General features: G+C 36.5%; 1 protein-coding gene across 18 annotated transcripts in view; it reads right to left on the bottom strand.

The window, feature by feature from the left end:
- The window catches only part of RABGAP1L (RAB GTPase activating protein 1 like), a 674,786-nt gene that overhangs the window by 489,427 nt on the left and 162,031 nt on the right, over positions 1-23,328 (bottom strand). For all 18 annotated transcript variants that reach the window (XM_070266397.1, XM_070266404.1, XM_070266408.1 and 15 more), the window contains 1 exon segment: positions 3,030-3,180. In XM_070266397.1, the coding sequence (XP_070122498.1) occupies positions 3,030-3,180 (151 nt within the window).

The following is a 23,328-nucleotide window of genomic DNA, read 5'->3' as shown; positions in this document are numbered from 1 at the left end:
CTTACTCTACGTATTTCAAAAAGGATTTAACGCAGGAACTTACGTACTTAAACACCAGAAGACTTGGAAGACCAAAAGATTGGGGACACCACTGGTGGCGTTTAGGTTTGCCACCACAGCTAAAGTATGGAGAATTGGGAGGTTGCTGTTGCCACTCAAGTTCAGAAACTGCAAGAAACAGCAACTACGAATGAAGGCAGGTGATTCAGAATGGAATGCCGAGGCAGCTGCAAAATCTCACAACTGCAAAGCCCAGGGTTCTGCCCACCACTGCCAGAGAAGAACAATATGGTTTTTGCCTCCCTCCAGTCTTCACTGGCAGAAAGTAAATCACAGCCAGAACCCTGGAGTGAAAGGAGTCTGGGAACATTTTATTCAATGAAAACATTCTTTACCATTCTGTCTCTTGGTCTTAAAATTCTTCCTGAAAATTGTATATTCAAAACTACCACGGTGCTTGGTATATATGGTAAAACTTTTATCATAGATAGGAACATATACTAAATTGTCAGGAGTTCATAAATAATATTATGGGAGACTATTCTTTATTTTTCTCCCAAAGTCTGAAATCTTAAAAGGTATGAATCAACAAATCCTCTTAATGGAGAAAGAGATGTGATAGTAGCTGCTATCCCATGAGCAGCCGTTAAAAGTACTATACAGTCAGTTATTTATATGAAAAAGTGATCTGACATCCAGAGTTATACACTCTGGATATTTTCACTCAGATATCCCCATCAATAAAGACTTTTCTAAGCATAAACATCTAATATATATATATTTATTTTATTATTTTTATTAGGCATGAGTTACTGTAATAATATAGATACTATAAAGCACAGAAATGTAGATAGAATGTAAAACAACACAAAGACAATGAAGAAACTTTTACTTCACAAAAATACTACAAAAATATTATTCAATATTGAATATGGGTCATTCTAAAATTTTTATTTTGTGCAATTTTTCTATTGAGATAAACTTCACATAACACAAAATTCACCATTTTAAAGTGTACAATTCAGTGGCTTTTAGTACATTCATAATGTTGTGTAACCACTATCACTATGTAATTCCCGAATATTTGCATCACCCCAAAAAGTAATTCCATACCTGTTGGCAGTCACTTCCAATTCCTCCCTCCCCCAGCCCATCAAGCACTAGTCTACTTTCCCTCCATCGATTTACCTATTCTGAACATTTCATATAAAGAGAATCACACGAGTCCTTATATTTAATATGTTTGTTTAGCAGTTTATGAGACAATTTAAAACTTCTTTCAACATCAGATTTTTGACTCATAGTTCTAACCATTATCACATCTAAAAAAGACTTACAAAGATCCATAGACCCAGTAGAGGTGCATCATTTTTTTCAGTCCCACCCATCAATCATTTTGTTGAAATCTGGCTAGGAAATTACTCATTTTCTCAAAGTATTCTTATGAATAAATCAGAAGGTGTTGTATTTTTAACAAACAGCCCCAAATTCTCTGCAAATATCTGTACAAGTTTTAAACATATTTGAAATTTCTGATTCTGGTTTTTAAGTAAGAAGAAGTTAAGGGTTTTATAATAACACACACATGCAGTTTTCAGTGATAAAATCACAGTGATGTTTAAATGGCCAAATGTTTCAAATGTCCTTCTCTACAACATGAGTTTATTTCCAAACTGAGTTGCTTTATCATCTATTATCATAACACTAATTCTTACTTGAAGGGACAGATTGGTGTATTTTTTAAAAATATCTTGATATGTAACATCCTATGACAGCAATCTTTTTAAACCACTCATCCATCCAATGAAGATTAAAATCCACTTAATCTAGCACGTGCAAACTACAAGAAAATTGCAGTGCTCTGAAAGGGAGCACATGAGTATGAGCACCACTGTCATTCCACTCCACAGTGTGCAAGTCCATTCTTCCCTCAGGTCACTCCTGAACCACGTGGGCAAATGGTCATTGGACCCAAGGACCTAGTGAGGTCTCAGTACCGTGGCACACCAAATATTAGTACAGCTTAATATCCTTTTGTGTTAATTTTAAAAAGCCAAATGGAACTTTAGACATCCCCCCTACATCAATGGATCTTCTTGTACATCCCACTGCAGAAAACACTAACCATAAAAAATGATAAAGGTTTTAAAAAAAAAAAACCTGAATTTAGCAGTGATTGAATATATTGGTCACTTAGAAAATATTTGTGGAAGGGAGGAAGGCAAAAAAGAAAGGAAAGGAAGAAGGAATTAGAGGGGCTAAAGAATTTTCAAAGTTGATATATCCTGAGGAACAAAGTCTTGGTTACCAAAAATCTCTCATTTAAGAATAGAGATTTTTTAAAAAACAAACAAAATGTTACTATTATTTTAAAATTCATGATTTAGAGTAGATTAAGAATTTAGGAGGTGAGACCTAAGAAGAAAGTCTAGGATTGAGGATTTACATTCACCTATGCTCTAAAGTCAGTTTTTTGGACATAAGCAAAGGAATTTACATTGGAACTCAGGGTTCCTGACAGAATAAGGCAACTATCCACATCTGGGCAACTATCCACATCACTTAAGTGTAAGGTTACACAGGCAAACAAGGCCTTTTAATTTAACTTTAAGTTAATTTGATTTTAAAACTATAAAGAGAAAAATTATACTGTGTATAACTATATATAATCTATATATAACTATATATATCTCACATATATAACATATATATAACTATATATAAATCTCATACAATAAGAAAGGTTAATTGAAATCACTTGAAACATAAATATATTCCAATTTGGTAAATAGTTATTATAAAGTCACTGGAACAACAAAATGAAAGCCAAGGCATAGTGTTCATAGATGACCACAGTGCATTGTTAAACCCGTCAAACAAGCGTTCAGAACAAAAGGCAGAACTGTTCACTGCACGACACCAATACAGTTTTGAAAGAAGTACAAAGCATTTATGACTTCTTGGAGCTATGATAGCAAGATTTATTTAATATGTTGTCCCATGAGAATAGCACGAAAAGAGCTTCCTACCTTTGTGATGAGAAGTCGGTATCTATCCAGCATTGCCTGGTTGTCATGGCAGCCTGCTAGTAACTGCCACACCTCTGCCCTCAACGCTTCAGGAACGCCACTCTTCACCAGAGTGGAGAGCCCTTTCGGTCGTGCACCAAGGTTGCTGTGCCTGAGAAAACAAGAAAATAACCCATTCATACTCCCTTCACCACTGCTAAACTGTTTTTGTTATGGAAAGTATATTAATGAGTTTAAAACTGTAAGCCTGGCTCAAGAGAAAAATGGCAGCGGGGAGGCATGAAATAATAGTAGTGTTTAAGCTCGGTGATATCTTTAACTTTTTTTCTTGGTCTCATTTTCTTTATTGGTGAACCATGTTATTCCACCATCAAGGAAAGTTTTTTCCTCTTCTCATTTAGTTTTTTAATCATCCTATGAACTTATTCATAATAATGAATGTGTTAACTATATATTTCTAGGCAGCATTTCAAGGTATAAGGATGCTGAGGCAGCATCCCACATATGAAATACAGGAAGATGGCACAGATGTTAGCTCAGGGCCAATCTTCCTCATCAAAAAAATTAAATAAATAAATAAATAAATAAAATTAGCCTTCCATCTACTTCACCTACTTCTCTAGCTAATCCACACTCTTCCACCTCCAGCCAAGACCTCAGTTTGGCATGCCCTTCCTCTGAAATATGTTCCATGTTTCCCCATACTGTCATAATCTGGCTATCTTGGGAAAACTGTAATAACTTCTACTCAAAAATTCAAGTAAACTCATCCCATTTATATATATATATATATATATTTTTTTTTTTTTTTTTGGAAGATTAGCCCTGAGCTAATTACTGCCAATCCTCCTCTTTTTGCTGAGGAAGACTGGCCCTGAGCTAACATCCATGCCCATCTTCCCCTATTTTATACATGGGACGCCTACCACAGCATGGCTTTGCCAAGTGGTGCCATGTCCACACCCGAGATCCGAACCGGTGAACCCCGGGCTGCCAAGAAGCAGAACATGCGCACTTAACCGCTGTGCCACTGGGCCGGGCCCCCATTAATATTTTTGATAAATCAACAGATTTATATCTATTCTCCTTTCTTTCAGCTTCTTCAAATAAAACTTTATATTGTTGAGTTAAAGAACCTAAGCCAACAATACTGATAAGCTTGAAGCAAAATGAAGTAAAAAAAGGTAGAGCTTGTATGATTTAACATGCTATTGCACTATTAAAGAATACAGTTACGCTGCTAAGTGAAAAAAGGTTTCAAAACAGTATATATAATATTATTTTAAATACTCATTCTCTCTTTCTTTCTCTCTAACACACACTATTTCAAAACCTGCTTTTAACATAAATGGAAGAGAATACAGAAGAATATATTCCAAAATATGTGCGTATAGAATTAAGAGGGAAAGTACTCCTTTTATTTTCCTTTGTTGTTTGAAATATTTACAAAGATCTTAAATGCTTTTATAATCATACACAAAAAAAGTCATTTGAATTCTTTAAATTTTTCTCATGGACTTTAAGTAAAATACAACTTCAGTTAATTTGTAAAATACCATAGCTAAACACGTTCCACAAAACATGTCAAGTAGAGAGAGAGCATTACTCATTCTTGAGAAGATTTACCCAAGGAAACTAGGTGACACCTAGAGCTTCCTTCCAGCTGTCACTTCTTCGCTATCCAATTGAGTTCATGATTAGCAAGGGAATATTATGCCACAAGACAGCCAGGATCAATCATAAAAGGATCTTTTTCATAATTTATTTGGTTCTGATTACACTTTTTTTTTTTTTTTTTTTTTTTTTTTTTTTTTTTAAAGATTTTATTTTTTCCTTTTTCTCCCCAAAGCCCCCCGGTACATAGTTGTGTATTCTTCGTTGTGGGTTCCTCTAGTTGTGGCATGTGGGACGCTGCCTCAGCGTGGTTTGTTGAGCAGTGCCATGTCCGCGCCCAGGATTCGAACCGACGAAACACTGGGCCGCCTGCAGCGGAGCGCGTGAACTTAACCACTCGGCCACGGGGCCAGCCCCCTGATTACACTTTTGAACAGGAAAAACATACATGGTTTGTGGGTAGCTGAGGTTTCTGCACTCTTAGTGTAAAAAAGTGAGTTAACTAAAAACAACAGCGTGCAAAGCGGTAAGCTCATTTCCCCTGAAATTAAATGCAAAATATTCTGAATTATGACTCCCATAATATATAAGGGGAATTCAAAATAATTAAATATATCCTATGCTATATGTTATACAGAGATCAATACATCATCACCGTGTATCTACAGCTATTAAAACTCCAATAAATATCCCTCATGTGAAAGAAAACTTTATTCAACCCCACAAAATCCCCAAGCTATCAGAGTGTCTCCTACCTTGCACATCAAATTTTTAAAAGTTGTTGTAAACTCTCTATCTCTATTTCTTCCCCTCCCACTCATTCCTCAACTCAGCTCAACATGGGTTCCCTATCTCTCCCAGAAAAAAGATTTCACTTAAGTAATACATGACTTCTCTCTATGCCACTAAATTCAATGGACATTTTTCAGTCCTTTCACCGTTGACCACTTTGTTTCCCTGGCCTTCAATGACAAAGCACTCTCTTTTTCCCCTCACAAATCCCACTGCAGATTGCTCCTCCTCTATTAATTTCTTAATTGTTCCAAGTTCTTTGTCTCTCTACTCCTTCCCTCAATGATCCAGTTTTCTTCACTCTCTTGTCTCTGGGCATTATCATCTATGCCCATGTATTCTGAGCTCCAGAGGCACCTCAAAATCAACATGCTCAAAGCTGAAGTCAAATTCTTTCTCCCCAAACCTGGCTGTTTTCCAGAGTATCCCATCTCAGTGACTATCATCATAATCCACCCAAATTAGAAAGCTAGGAATTACTGTTGACATTACTCTCTGCCCTATAAGCCATTACTAACTCATCAACAAGTCTGATGCATTTTATTTTCCCAACCTCTCCAAAATCCATGCATTTCTATTTCCAATGCCACCAACTCTATTCATTCTATTCACTCTAGACCTCTGCAATAGCCTCCTAATATCTAATTGTCCTACTACAATATATTTCCAATACTGCAGGTAGAATGAAGAAGACAAATAGCTTGACTAAATATTATGTTGGCTCAGATTATTTTGTATAATGACTTACATAAGGTTTTGAATTTGGAATATCTCTTCCTACACATGCATACACACATAGATACATATGCATATACAGACCCCTTAAGGTTAATAGTCAACAGTCCCTAATGAATATTTTACCATAACATGATGCAACTCAATTGACATTCAGCTTCCAGCTGACCCTCAGCCATCTGTTTGGCCAGGCATAATGGAAAAAAACCTTTTCTCCTCTCTTAAAAACCTAGGCACTATTTATCTTTACAGACTAACATTTAAAAAGAACTAGGTCATTCATAACAATGCAGGATTAACAGCTTTAATTTACTGATTATCCTGGTAATGATACAGTAATCATATTGCACACAGCACCCTCGTACTTAAGAGGTACTGATGGATATTAAGCCAAATGCCACTAGTATACATCTATGATCAGGGAGGCTGAAGCAAAAAAGCAATTTATAGAAATAGTTATTGCTTTCAATATTTCTGATAAAAATATAACTACATATGGCATTGCTTTAATACAACATTAACTACAGCTATCAAGCGACTTGGAAATAGACAGCTAGTTATGACACATGCTGAACTCTGTGCTAGAAACAAGATAGATATCTAATTATTCAAAAAAATCACACATGAATCAGATATATATACTAAACATATAGTAATCAGGTTGTTTTTAATGCATGAATATAAACAAGAGCAAAAATCTCTGTCCTCTTTACCTATGTACCCCAAGCATGTAGAACAGTGCCTGGCACACAGATGGCATTCAATACATTTTAGACAAATGAATGAATAAATAGGTTTATGAAATTAATATGATCAACTATTAAGGCTAAACGAAGAAGGAATGCTTTTTTAAAAGCAAACATTCTCATTGACTTTAATAGGATCATAAAGCTGCTGTGCATTCATCCAGTTACCTCCAAAGAGGCATCTTTTCTTGAAACTATCTAGGCATAGAATTTTTTCTATTTTTAAAGCTGTCCAGGAGAGAGTGTCAAAGAGAAAGTGTCATTTCTAACAAAAACCACAGAGAAATCAAGAGATGAGAAGAAAAGCCACTGAATGACAGTGAGTGGTCACTGACGGAATTAGGACAATGTTGATAGAGGGGAAGCAGAAGGAGATGGCCAGAAGATATAAGAAGGAGAGGGTAGCCGCTTGACCCATTTTAAAAGGTTCTCTCAGAAAAGGGAATAGGTACAACTGGAACTAAAAGATGGCGTGGCATCGAGTAAAGTTGGGAATTTCTCCTTCCCCCAATAATGAGAACACCTAGATATGTAAAACTAGGTTTTATATTAAGTTAAATAAGCTACATAAAGAAAAATTTCAAGAAAAGTGATAGATTAAAGGTCATTATGAACATCAAGAGCACATTTTTTTTAACTATAGTTTCTTTTGCTTTTTTTTTTTTTTGCTTTTTCTCCCCAAATTCCCCCAGTACATAGTTGTATACTTTTAGTTGTGGGTCCTTCTAGTTGTGGCTCGTGGGATGCCGCCTCAACATGGCCTGATGAGTGGTGCCACGTCCGCGCCCAGGATCCGAACCAGCGAAACCCTGGGCCACCAAAGAGGAGCACGCAAGCTTAACCACTCCGCCACGGGGCCGGCCCCCAGACATTTTGTTTTGATTTGCTTATTTTTTGAAGGGTGTTTTACTCAGTTGAAAAGAATGGAACATTATATTAATGTGAAAAGGACGGAAGCTATGGATGTTCACGCTTAGTGATTCTAATCTTCAGGTTTCCTCAGAGTCTAGGTTTTATTTTGTTTTCCCAGCAGTTTATTGGTGCTCAGTTAGGGTGAAAGACCACTGATTAAAAACAGATTTTCCTGGGGGCCAGCCCAGTGGTGTAGTGGTTCACACACTCCGCTTTGGTGGCCCAGTATTCGCAGGTTCAGACCCTGGGCACAGACCTACACACTGCTCATCAAGTCACATACATAGAAAACAGAGGAAGATTGGCACAGATGCTAGCTCAGGGACAATACTCCTCAAGCAAAAAGAGGAAAACTGGCAACAAATGTTAGCTCAGAGCCAATATTCCTCACCAAAAAAAGGGAAAAAAATCCCCATATTTTCCCATTTTGCTAATAAGTATAGCCATGAAGAATACAATCAAAACGCCTACTAAATGTGTATTGATTTTCTGATATTCTAATAAAAGAGAATGAATAGTTTGAGGATGGCTTTATTAATTATAATAAACCAGTACCCAATTTGCACCTCAGACGTTCATTTAGTTTTTTTGGTTAGAAAACCTTCCTACTACATAAGTTGACTTTTATACCTAAGTGTTCAAGGTCAACACTACACTTTTCTAGTCTAAAAGTCTCAACAGCTTCTACACAATTTCAAAACCAGAAGCAGTTATCCAGCAACAATTCTGCCCAATACCTTAAATTCCTTAAATAATTTAATACTCAAGTCACCAGCATTACCATTCTGAATATATTCAACATATAAAACAAATCTTGTCACCACTTTCAGTTTGGTTTTTCCAAGTCTTCCCATCACAAATGTTTCCTCTCTTCCTCTGTTTCTGTCCCTCTTCCTCTCTCTCTCTCTCAGTTCCAGTTTGCTCACTTCTTTCACGGAGTAATTATGTCTTTAACACACCTGAATTCCAATCTCATATAAAGACTTCACTTACTGAACTTTTTACGCAATCTGTTTTTAGTTTTCTTTTCCATATTATCCTTATTTTTCCTGATAATTCCAAATTAATATTAAAAATTTTTCCTTTATAGCTTTCTAATAGTATATTTAGTTACCTGAATTCTGATTTTATCCATAAAAGTTTCAATTTATTTTAATACAGTGATCTAGCTGTTTTATAATAAGTTCAAAATATTTTCAACAATTTTTTACCTAAAAGTTCATTGAGAACACAGGCTATCTCCTCACTTAAAAGAAAAATTTTCCCAAAGCACAAAATGTAGGATTTCACACAACAGGTGCCTTACCTAAATAAATCACAAATATATCTTCATGTAACTACCTAGCTAGTATTCCTAAGACACTTTGAAAGCTTCTAAATTTAAAGACTAATGTTTAAAAAAGATATTCCAAGAGCAATTTAAAAATTTTGTCAATCCTTCAACGTGGATGGACCTTGAGGGTATTATGCAAAGTGAAATAAGTCAAAGGGAGAAAGTCAAATACGGTATGATCTCACTCATAAGTAGAAAAACAACGACAAACAAACACATAGCAACAGAGATTGGGTTGGTGGTTACCATAAGGGAAGGGGGGAGGGGAGAGGACAAAAGGGGGGATTATGCTCACATGTGAGGTGACGGACTATAATTAGTTTTTGGGTGGAGAACATGATGTAATCTACACAGACTCTGAAATATATTAGGATGTACATCTGAAAGCTATATAATGTTATAATCCAAAGTTACTGCAATAAAAAATTAATTAATTAATTAATTAAAATAAATAAATATCTGCCCACTGAAAAAAACGGATGCGATGCTAGGACTAGTGGTTGCTGCCCAATATTCTTCTTTCCTTTCTTCCTTACTAACAAAAGCTTACTTTTTAAAAATTTCATGTATTTATTTTATTGAGGTGAAATTCATACAGCATAAAATTAACCATTTGAAAGTGAACAATTCAGTGTCATTTACCACATTCACAGTGTTGTGCAACCACCAGCTCTATCTAGTTCCAAAACATTTTCAAGCATTTCCAGAAGGAAACCCCATAGCCATTAAGCAGTTGTTCCCTGTGTCTCCCTCTCCCCAGCTCCTGACAACTACCAATCTGCATTCTGTCTGTATAGATTTGCAATTCTTGATATTTAATATAAATGGATTCATAGAATAAAAAAAGAAAAATTCTGTCAATCCTTGTATAATAGATACAAATTTCTCTCAGTTAGGTATATTTTACCCTTTTCATATGAATTGTCACGATACAACTGCAAAAGTGAGCCAAATAAAATATTTGAATTGTAAAAGATTTAGCAAGTTTTCTAAAGGTCTAAAAATCAATTATCTTAGTTCTTTAAAATAGTTCCCTCAGATTCTTTCAATGAATTTCTTGAAGTCCACTACTAAAAATATAATTTAGAAAGATTATATTTTATTTCTGAAAAAAATTACAATGAATTACAGCTGAGAAACCCTGTCAATTCTACTTCAAAAGTCTTTTTCCATTTGGAGCCTCCTCTCTATACATAAGGCCCATGAGTTTGGTACAGACCTCTCAACCCGTGTAATTACCTCCTAACTCGTTTCTCTACTAACAGCTTCTTCTTACTCCAAAATTACCTTCCTAAATAATAAAAAGCATCATAGCTTAAAAATATTTATTGGAGATTGTCTTTATTATGTTGAAACTATTGTTGGATGGTGGATACATAAGGCTTCATGTATTTTTTTCTACTTTTGTATATATTCAAAAATTTCCAGTGAGTCTTCAGTGTTTACATGAACATTTATCCATTATATCACAATTATCTGTTTAAATGTCTACATGCCTCTATAAGATGGTAAACTCCTTGGGGGTAGGAATTATTTCCTATTCATCTTTAAATCAGCAGTGTCTAGTATAAGTCCTAAGAGAGAGTAGGTTATTTTTTTTAAGCTGGATGAGAGAATCAAGAGACCCGTCATTTTATAGAAAAAAACATTAAAAAATGGTCAAGAAATTTGAAACAACCTCAGTGTTTCATTATTTTGTTAAAACAGTATGATATGAGCATACATTCCCACCCTTCTTGATTATGAACCTCAAAGGTAAGAACTGTGTCTTTATCTATGTATCTCTTAGAGCCTAAGAGGATGCTTCATAAACGAATGTTGAACCAAGTTATAAATCTTGCATTTTATAAATAGAGCAAAGATCTTAATTTGCTGTTTATTAGTCATCAAAGTATTTTGTTTTCCTGTCCACCATACTGCCATTCTCATGATCTCTCTTTAAACTCATACTAGAAGCCTGGCAAGGGTAATAATTTTCCTAGTTTATTCTCTCTCTTACTAAAACTTCTACATGCTCCTATAAAAACTAATCTAGCAACCCACCTACATTATAGAAACGACAGCCTCTCCACCTGGTTAAAAAAGTTCTGGCTCTGGAGCAAGACTGTCTGGATTCAAATCCTGGCTCTGTCATTTATTTGCTGCATAATCATGGGTACATTACTTATTGACTGTGGGATCTTGAGCAAGTTACCTATTTGCTGTCATTATTTGTTGTGTATTTTTATATCAGTTACCTAACACAGCTGCATCTCATTTTTCTCATCTCTAAAATGAGGATAATAATAGTGCCTACCTCAGAGGGTTGTTGTGATGACTAAATTAACTAAGGCATCTACAGTGCTTAAAGCTGCACCTGGCACACAGTAAGTACAGTTAATCAGCTATTACTTTTGTAGACATGGCCCACCTTTCCTCCTAATACAATAAACCATCTGTGCTCCTAAATACAACTTCCCCATCAGTCAACAAATCCATCTTCTTGGCTATTCATCGACTTCTCTTGGAACTGTGTCCTCTTCCTCTGGCATTATCAAATTTCCTCTACTAGATCATTTCCAACAATACGGAAACATGCCTCTATTGGCCATCTTAATTTTCAGAGTAACGTCTCAACCCACATCTACTCCCTAACTCCTTATTTCTTATCATCGCTTTATAGTAAAACTACTCTGAAAAGCTATCTACACCTGCTGATTATCTTTCTTCTTAGACAGAGTCCAATCCAGCTCTCATTCCTATCTTTCCCTTCAGAGGTTCTTGTCAGGGTCACCAGTGACATCCAAATTGCTGGATCCAATGAAATTCTCAGACTTCCTCTAACTTGACCTATCAGCAGTTGATCACTCCCGTGACAGACATAGGGCACTTGATTTCTGTCTGGGTTCTCCTCTTACCTTTGGTATGTTTTCTTGAATTCCTTTGAGTGACCCTCCTCATCCTTCCAACCTCCAAACACTGGAGTAGTCGAGGGCTCAGTTCCTGGGTGACTTCTCTGTCTATCTACATTCACTCTCTGAGTAATCTCATCCATTCTAACAGCTTTAAAAACCATCTATTGGGGCCAGCCCCATGGCACAGTGGTTGAGTTTAGCACACTCTGCTTCAGCAGCCTGGGTTCACAGGTTCAGACCCTGGGCATGGACCTACACCACTTATCAGCCATGCTGTGGTGGCAATCCACTTACAAAATAGAGGAAGACTGGCACAGACGTTAGCTCAGGGCTAATCTTCCTCAAGCAAAAAAAGAGTAAGATTGGCGACAGATTTTAGCTCAGGGCAAATCTTCCTCAGCAAAACAAAAACAAACAAAACATCTATTGACTGATGGTTTCCAAACCCATATTTCCATCCTTATTTTTCCCTTGCACTCAATCTTACATGTAACTGACTAATGAACACATTTATTTGGATGTCTAAAAGGCATCTCAACATCTCTAAAATCTTGATTTTATCCTCCGAAGCTATTCTTCCTCCCTTATCTCTCATATTTAAGTAAATGGAAAGTCCTCTAGTTGCTCAAGCCAAAAATGTTGGCATCATTGGTCAGTTATTTCTTTTTCTGAAGCCACACAGGTAACATAAGCAAGTTCTATCAGCACTCTCTCTCAAAATATATCCAGAATCTGATCACAAGTCACCTTCCACTATCAGCTTAGCATAAGACACCATCATTTCTCCCCTGGATTATCTTCTAACTATTCTGACTGCTTCTATCTTTGCTCTCTTATAATTTATTTTTCACTTCAAAGCCAGAATGATGCTTTTAAAAATGTTTAAGTCAAAATATCTTACCATAGCATGACATCATCAAGACACAAAGTGGTCAAGTAACTTTCCCAAGAGAAATGAATCTACTTATAACCTAACAGGAAATATAACAACTTACATTTATTTAAAAATTACATAAGAGGGGTGCCATCAGCATCATGGCAAAGTGAGCTTGCCCAGGACTCTCTCCTCTCCAACATACAAGAAAAAGGAATAATCATATTCCAACAGAAAATATCCTAATAGCACAGGAATCCTCAGAGAGTCACAGCAGCCAAATGACAGAGGGTAGAGAGGCTCGAGCCCCCTTCAGAGGACCTGGAATGGGGTAAGAGAGAACTTCACTCCCTCCCCTAAAGACTGTGGTGACTGCCGCAGGAGGCTCTGTAAGGGAAGGAGTTGGGGAGGGGTCACACCTTGGCAGGACCACTCAGGACTCCCTAGTGCCCTTGCAGCATAGAGGGAAACCATCTAACGGGGCGAAAGCTTTCACGTGGGGTGACCTTATCAAACAAGGACCCCAGCAGACCAGATAGCAAGAGCTGATCAGGAAACTCAGGTCTGTGTGCAAGAGAAAGCCCGCCCCCTACCCCTGGCACTGTGCCGTGCCATCTTGGCTGAAGGCGGAGGGCTCAGAATATGCGGCTCTCAACCCCCATCTAGGGGCAATAGGTTGTAACTGTAACTGAATAATAGCAAAATGGGCAAAACCTGTAGGTCCAGGATCAGACAGTTCATCAAATCTCAAGACCAGAGGGAAAACAATACCCAGAATTATGTCCTGCAGACTCAGAAATAAGTAAGCTAAATGACACTGAACTCAGAAATAGCTATCGAAAAAAACTCAATGAGGTAAAAGAGAATATAGAGAAACAATTCAACGAGTTCAGGAGCTACTTCACAAAAGAGATTGAAACTATAAAGAAGGATCAATCAGAAATACTATAGATGAAAGACACAATGGAAGAGATAAAACTAAATATGGATTCCCTGAATGCGCGTGTAGACACCACAGAGGAACGAATCAGCATAATTGAAGACAGACAAGTTGAAATGCTCCAGACAGAGGAAGAGAGAAAACTGAGACTAAAAAGAAATGAAAAAAGTCTCCGAGAAATATCCAACACAATGAGGAAATGCTACATAAGAATTATAGGTATCTCAGAAGGTGAAGAGAAGGAGAATGGAGCAGAAAGTGTGCTCAAAGAAATAAGAGCAGAAAAGTTCCCAAATCTAGGGATTAAGAGAGAAATGTGTGTGGAGGAAGTTTTCATATCTCCTAGACTTGTCAATTTAAAAAGACCTACTGCAGGGCATATAGTAGTACAAATGGCAAAAATGAATGACAAAGAAAAAATACTCAGGGCAGCAAGGCAGAAGAAAATAACCAACAAAGGACCCTCTATCAGACTTTCAGCAGACTTCCCTGCAGAAACTTTACAAGCTGGGAGAGAATGGAATGACACATTCAAAACATTAAAAGATAAAAACCTTCAGCCAAGAATACTCTATCTAGCAAAAATATCCTTCAGACATGAGGGAGAAGTTAAATCTTTCCAAGGTAAACAAAAGCTAAGAGACTTCGTAGCCATGAGACCCCTGCTACAAGAAATCCTCAAGAAGGCCCTCATATCTGAAAAAAGAAAAAAAGGGAGAAAGCGGTCACAAAACACAGAGTAAGGAGACAAATAGGTAGAATCAGAATAGGATAGCAAATATTCAACTACAGCCTTAGGATAAAGGGAAGTAAAACACCAAAAACAAAGACAATCTTGTCACTTTAACCACAAACTCATAACACAAGTTGGAATAAGATATGAGAATAATAACTTAGGAAGGGAGGAGGAAAGGGACTGAATCAGTTTAGACTAAGGAAATAAGAGGCCATCAGAAAATGGACTATGTTATGCACAAGATTCTGAATACAAACTGCAGGGTAGCCACTAAACTAAAAAGCAGAACAGAGACACAAAAAGTAAATAAGGAAATTACTAAGAAATACAGCATAAGAAACTGCAGTAATCAATGGGTAGACCAAAACACACAGGATGAGAAAGAAAGGAAACACAGGAAAACCAGAAAATGAGTGACAGAACGACAGCATTAAGCCCTCATACATCAATAATCACCCTCAATGTAAACGGACTGCACTCTCCAATAAAAAGACAAGAGCGGCAAGATGGATTAAAGAACAAGATCCAACAATTTGTTGCCTCCAGGAAACTCACCTCAGCTCCAATGACAAGTACAGGCTCAGAGTGAAGGGGTGGAAGATGATACTCCAAGCTAATGGCAAAAAAAAGAAAGCAGGTGTCGCAATACTTATATCAGACAAAGTAAATTTCAAGATAAGGCAGGTAAAGAGAGACAAAGAGGGGTGGTATATAATGATCAAAGGGACACTGCATCAAGAAGAAATAGGGCTTATAAATATCTATGCACCCAACACAGGAGCACCAAAGTTCATAAAGCAACTATTAACAAACTTAAAAGAAGATATCAAAAATAACACAATAATAGTAGGGGACCTCAACACCCCACTCACATCATTCGACAGATCATCCAGACAGAAAATCAACAAGGAAACAGTGTAATCAAACGAAAAGCTACAACTGTTGGACTTTTAGACATATATAAAACACTCCAACCAAAAACAGCAGAATACACATTCTTCTCAGGTCCACACGGAACATTCTCAAGGATAGACCATATGTTGGGAAGCAAGACAAGCCTCTATAAATTTTAAAAAATTGAAATAATAACAAGGATCTTCTCTGATCATAATGCTATAAAGCCGGAAATTAACTACAAGAAAAAAGCTGAGAAAGGGACAAAGATGTGGAGACTAAACAATATGCTATTGAACAAGCAATGGATCATTGAAGAAATTAAAGAAATCAAAAAATATCTGGAGACAAATGAAAATGATAACATGCCATACCAACTCATATGGGATACAGCAAAAGCTGTATTAGGAGGGAAATTCATCGCAATTTTGGCACACCTTAACAAACAAGAAAAATCCCAAATAAGCAATCTCACATTACACCTAACTGAATTAGAAAAAGAACAAACAAAGCCCAAAGTCAGCAGAAGGAGAGAAATAATAAATATCACAGCAGAAACAAATGCTATTGAAACAAAAAAGGCAGTAGAAAGGATCAAGGAAACAAAGAGCTGGTTCTTTGAGAAGATAAATAAAATTGACAAACTTCTAGCCAGACTTACAAAGAAAAAAAGAGAGAAAGCTCCAATAAACAAAATCAGAAGTGAAAGAGGAGAAATAACGACAGACTCCATAGAAATACAATGGATTATAAGAGAATACTATGAAAAACTATATGTTAACCAAATGAATAATCTAGAGGAAATGGATAAATTCTTAGACTCTTAAAACCTCCCAAAGCTAAGTCAAGAAGAAACAAACAATCGGAATAGACCAATCACAAGGAAAGAGACTGAACAAGCAATCAAAAGCATGCCAAAGAATAAAACCCCAGGACCAGACAGCTTTCCTGGGGAATTCTACCAAACTTTCAGAGAGGATTTAATACCTATCTTTTTCAAGCTATTCCAAAAAATTAGGGAGGATGGAACACTTCCTAACACATTCTACAAGGCCAACATCACTCTGATACTAAAGCCTGATAAGGACAACACAAAAAAGGAGAACTAGAGGCCAATATCACTGATGAACATAGATGCAAAAGTCCTGAACAAAATTTTGGCAACCCGAATTCAGCAATACATCAAAAGGATCATACATCACAATCAAGTGAGATTCATACCAGGGACACAAGGATGGTTCAACATCCACAAATCAATCAACGCGATACACCACATCAACAAATTGAGGAATAAAAAACACATGATCATCTCAATAGGTGCAGAGAAAGTATTTGACAAGATCCAACAGCCATTTATGATAAAAACTCTTAACAAAATGGGGATAGAATGAAATTACCTCAACATAATAAAGGCCATATATGACAAACCCACAGCAAATATCATTCTCAATGGAGAAAAACTGAAAGCTTTCCCTCTAAGAACAGGAACCAGACAAGGATGCCCACTGTCACCACTCTTATTTAACATAGTATTGGAAGTCCTAGCCAGAGCAATCAGGCAAGAATAAGAAATAAAAGTGATCCACATTGGAAAAGAAGAAGGGAAACTGTCACTCTTTGCAGACGACATGATTTTATATCTAGAAAACCCTAAAGAGTCCACTAAAAAACTTTTAGAAACAATAAAGGAATACAGTTAAGTCGCAGGATATAAAATCAATGTGCAAAAATCGGTTGCGTTTCTATACACTAACAATGAAGTAGCAGAAAGAGAAATTAACAATACAATCCCATTTACAATTGCAACAAAAAGAATAAAGTACCTAGGAATAAACTTAACGAAAGAGGTGAAAGATCCGTACACTGAAAACTATAAAACATTGTTGAAAGAAATTGAAAACGACACAAAGAAATGGAAAGATATTCCGTGCTCTTGGATTGGAAGAATTAACATTGTTAAAATGTCCATACTTCCTAAAGCAATCTATAGATTCAATGCAATCCCTATCAAAGTTCCAACAACATTTTTCACAGAAATAGAACAAAGAATCCTAAAATTTATATGGAACAACAAAAGACCCCAAATAGCCAAAGGATTGCTGAGAAAAAAGAACAAAGCTGGACGTGTCACACTCCCTGATTTCAAAATATACTACAAAGTCATAGTGACCAAAACAGCAGGGTACTGGCACAAAAACAGACACACAGATCAAAGGAACAGAATTGAGAGCCCAGAAGTAAACCCACATGTTTATGGACAGCTAATATTTGACACGAGAGCCAAGAGCATATGATGGAGAAAGGAGAGTCTCTTCAATAAACGGTGTTGGGAAAACTGGACAGCCACATGCAAAAGAATGAAAGTAGACCATTCCCTTACACCATGCACAAAAATCAACTCAAAATGGATTAAAGACTTGAATGTAAGACCTCAAACCATGAGACTTCTAGAAGAAAACATAGGCAGTATGCTCTTTGACATCGGTCTGAGCAGCATATTTTCAAGTCCCATGTCTGACCGGGCAAGGGAAACAAAAGAAAAAATGAACAAATGGGACCACATCAAACTAAAAAGCTTCTGCACAGCAAAGGAAACCATCAACAAAATGAAAAGACAACCTAACAATTGGGAGAAGATATTTGCAAACCACATATCAGATAAGGGGTTAATATTCAAAATATACAAAGGGCTCACACAGTTCAACAGCAAAAAAACCAACAATCCAATTAGAAAATGGGCAAAAGATCTGAACAGAGATTTCTCCAAAGAAGATATACAGATGGCCAACAGGCATATGAAAAGATGCTCAACATCATTAGCTATCAGGGAAATGAAATCAAAAGTTCAATGAGGTATCACCTCGCTCTGGTCAGAATGGCTGTAATTAACAAGACAGGAAACAACAAATTTTGGAGAGGATATGGAGAGAAGGGAACCCTTGTTCACTGCTGGTGGCAGTGCAAACTGGTGCAGCCACTATGGAAAGTAGTTTGGAGTATCCTCAGATAATTAAGGATAGATCTACCCTATGATCCAGCTATCCCACTGCTGGGTATTTATCCAAAGAACTTGAAAACACAAAGGCATAAAGATACTTGCACCCCTATGTTCATTGTGGCATTATACACAATAGCCAAGATTTGGAAGCAACCTAGGTACCCATCAAGGGACGAATGGATAAAGAAGATGTGGTATTTATACAGGATGGATTACTACTCAGCCATAAGAAATGATGAAATTCGGCCATTTGTGCCAACATGGATGGATCTTGAGTGCAATAAGTCAGAGGGAGAAAGTCAAATACCGTATGATCTCACTCATAAGTAGAAGATAAAAACAATGACAAACACACACATAGCACTGGAGATTGGACTGGTGATTACCATAGGGGAAGGGGGGAGGAGGGAGGGCAAAAGGGGTGATTAAGCTCACATGTGAGAGGATGGACTATAATTAGTTTTCGAGTGATGAACATGATGTAACATACACAGAATTCAAAATGTATTATGATGTACATCCGAAAATAAACAAATAAATGAAAAAAAAAAACCTCTTAACAAAATGGGGATAGAAGGAAATTACCTCAACATAACAAAGGCCATAATATGACAAACGCACAGCCAACATCATACTCAATGGGAAAAAACTGAGCGCCATCTCCCTGAGAACAGGAACAAGACAAGGATACCCTCTATCACCATTCTTATTCAACATAGTACTGGAGGTTTTGGCCAGAGCAATTAGGCAAGAGAAAGGAATAAGAGGAATCCAAATTCCTTTTACTGGGAGGGAAGGAAAAAGTGAAACTCTCGCTGTTTGCAGACGACATGATCTTATATATAGAAAACCCCAAAGAATCCATCAGAAAACTATTAGAAATAATCAACAACTACAGTAAAGTTTCAGGGTATAAAATCAACTTACATAAATCAGTAGCATTTTTATACTCTTAATAACGAACTAACAGAAAAAGAACTCAAGAGCACAATATCATTCACAATTGCAACAAAAAGAATAAAATACACTGGGGTGAATTTAACTAAGGAAGTGAAAGACCTATACAACGAAAACAACAAGACTTCCCTGAAAGAAATGGATGACAACATAAAGAGATGGAAAGATATTCTATGCACATGGATTGGAAGAATAAACAGAGTTAAAATGTACATGCTACCTAAAGGAATCTACAGATTCAATGCTATCCCAATCAGAATCCCAATGACATTCTTTACAGAATTAGAACAAAGAATCCTAAAATTCATATGGGGAAACAAAAGACCCCGAATTTCTAAAGCAATCCTGAGAAAAAAGAACACAGCTGGAGGCATCACAATCCCTGACTTCAAAATATACTACAAAGCTACAGTGATCAAAACAGCATGGTACTGGTACAAAAACAGGTGCACAGATCAATAGAACAGAATTGAAAGCCCAGAAATAAAACCACACATCTATGGACAGCTAATCTTCAACAAAGGAGCTGAGGGAATACAATGGAGAAAAGAAAGTGTTTTCAAGAAATGGTGCTGGGAAAACTGGAAAGCCACATGTAAAAGAATGAAAATTGACCATTCTTTCTCACCATTCACCAAAATAAACTCAAAATGGATCAAAGACGTAAAGGTGAGACCTGAAACCATAAGGCTTCTAGAAGTAAATGCAGGCAGTACACTCTGACATCAGTATTAAAAGGATCTTTTTGGACACCATGGCTTCTCAGACAAGGGAAACAATAGAAACAATAAACAAATGGGACTTCATCAGACTAAAGAGCTTCCTCAAGGCAAGGAAAAACAGGATTGAAACAAAAAAACAACCCACTACGTGGGAAAAAAATATTTACAAGTCATATATCCGACACAGGGTTAATCTCCATAATATATAAAGAACTCACACAACTCAACAACAAAAAATCAAACAACCCGATCAAAAAATGGGCAGAGGACATGAACAGACATTTCTCCAAAGAAGATATACGGATAGCCAATAGGCACATGAAAAGATGTTCATCATCACTGATTATCAGGGAAATGCAAATCAAAACTACACTAAGATATCACCTTATACCCATTAGAATGGCAAAAATAACCAAAACAAAAAGTGACAAATGTGGGAGAGGTTGTGGAGAAAAAGGAACCCTCATACACTGTTGGTGGGAATGCAAACTGGTGCAGCCACTATGGAAAACAGTATGGAGATTTCTAAAAAAATCAAAAACAGAAATACCATATGACCCAGCCATCCCACTACTGGGTATCTACCCAAAGAACTTGAAATCAGCAATTCCAAAAGTCCCATGCACCCCTATGTTCATTGCAGCATTATTTACAATAGCCAAGACATGGAAGCAACCTAAGTGCCCGTTAACTGATGATTGGATAAAGACAATATGGTATATACCTATACAATGGAATACTCCTCAGCGATAAAAAAGGATACAATCGTCCCATTCACAACAACATGGATGGACCTTCAGGGTGTTATGTTAAATGAAATAAGCCAGATAGAGAAAGACAGTCTCTGTGTGACTCCACTCATATGTAGAAGTTAAACATGTAGACAAAGAGAACAGACTAGTGGTTACCAAGGGAAAGGGGGGGTGGGGAGCGGGCACAAAGGTTGAAGTGGTGCACCTACAACATGACTGACAAACAGTAATGTACAACTGAAATTTCACAAGATTGTAAACTATCATAATCTCAATAAAATTTTTTTTAAAATCACATAAGAAAAAATAATCAAGTACCAAAATGTAGACATATAAGATGCTGATAGAATTGAAGGGACAGAAATCTGTAACATTCAGGAATATTTCATTCATAAACACATTCAGTAATACTTGTTGAGCATCTATTATGCTCCATTCACTCTGACAGGTGCCTGTAAGACAAGAGTAACTCTGAGGAGGTCATGTGCATTTGACATAACTTTGAAGGGTTAGAATAGAAAAATTAGTTCAAGACAGTGTCTCCTACAATAAATACTACAAATCAAAGTAAAGAGAAAATAATGAGTATGCAAGGGATGATGAAGGCACTGACCTAAGAGGGGGAAAAGGATATACTTCAAAGAGCTATTCTATGGATAAGCCATAAATTTCATTCTTGTTTTTTCCTTTTTTTTCTTTTCTTTTTTTCGATGTAGTGGTAGCATTTTGCGCTTCAGCAACTACAGTGCTCGGGGCTAATACTCTTGGCTTCTTTTTTTGCCATTTACTTAAGGCACAACTCACGCAGTGTAAAATTCACCCTTGTTAGTGTATAGTTCTGTGAATTTTGACAAATTCATATCATTGTTTGACTATCACTATAAGCAAGATACAGGACAGTTCAAAAAATCTCCTATGTCTTCTTATATTCAATGCCAGTTAACACCCCCAGTCGTTGGCAATCACTGATACATTTTCTACGAGGATAGTTTTGGCTTTTCTAGAATTTTATACAAATGAAATCATCCAGTATTTAGCCATTTGAATCTGACATATTTCATTTAACATAATGCATTTGATATTCATCATGTTGTGTTATCAGTAGTTCATTCTTTTAACTGCTTAGTAGTATTCCATTGAATGGATGTACCACAATTGGTTGATCTATTTATCTGTTGGAGGGCATTTGGATTGTTTCCAGTTTTGGGTGATTATGAACAAAGCTATCGTAAACATTCATATACAGGTTTTCATTTCACTTGGCTAAATACATAGGAGTGGAATTGGAATTGCTGGGTGGTACAGGAAGCATGTGTTCAACTTTATAAGAAAATGCCAAACTATTTTACAAAATGGCTACACAATTTTGCATTTCTACCAGCAATATACGACAGCCACAGTTGCTATATATCCTTGCCAGACCACAGTATTATCAGGGGGGTTTTGGTGTCGTTTTGCTTTGTTTTTGTTTTCCAAAGTGGCTACAACATTTCCCAAACCTATCAACAGCATAAGAGGGTTCCAATTTCTCCACATCCTTGCCAACACTCATTATTTGTCCTTTTTATTATAGGCATCCTAGTGGGAGTGAAGTGGTATCTCATTGTGGTTTTCATTTGCATTTCCCTGATGGCTAATGATACTGAGCATCTTTTTATGTGCTAAATGGTCATTTGTATATCTTCTTTGGAGAAATATCTATTTAGATTGTGTGACTCTACATCTCAGCTCTCTATCCTGCACCATTGATCTATGTGTCTATCCTTTAATCAATACTGTCTTGATTACTGATGCTTTATGGTAAGTCCTGAAATCATGTGGTGTGAATCTCCCAACTTTGTTCTTTGTTTTCAAAATTATTTTGGCTATTCTAGTTACTTTACCTTTCTATATAAATTCTACGATCAACTTGCCAGTTGCTACAAAAAAATTCTGCTAGAATTTTGATTGAAACTGCTTTGATTCTATAGATTAGAATGGGGAGAACTGAAATCTTAACAATACTGAGTCTGTCATTCCATGAACATGGTATATTTCTCCATTTATTTAGGTCTTCTTTGATTTCTTTCATTACCGTTTTCCAGTTTTTTAACATACAGATCTAGCACATAGTTTGTTCAATTTCTACCTAAATATTTCATGGTTTTTTCCTGTTTCTTTTGTATGTTTTTAAATTTCTATTTCCAATTACTCATTGCTAGTATATAAAAATAAGATTGATTTTTGCCTACTGACCTTGTATCCTACAACCTTGTAAAACTCACTCAGTTTCCAGGTTACATCCATGAGTAACAGTGGTGTGTGACTGAAAGGTGGTAGAAGGAAAGAAAGGACTGCATTCTCAGAAGTAGCTATATGACAAATCTTGAGAAATACTAATACCAGCCAGGCCCTCTAATC

Source organism: Equus caballus, chromosome 5 (genome assembly GCF_041296265.1).
Source record: "Equus caballus isolate H_3958 breed thoroughbred chromosome 5, TB-T2T, whole genome shotgun sequence".
In the NCBI taxonomy this organism is placed as follows: Eukaryota; Metazoa; Chordata; class Mammalia; order Perissodactyla; family Equidae; genus Equus; species Equus caballus.
Note: the sequence above shows the minus strand (reverse complement) of the source record. Positions and strands in the feature narration are given on the sequence as shown.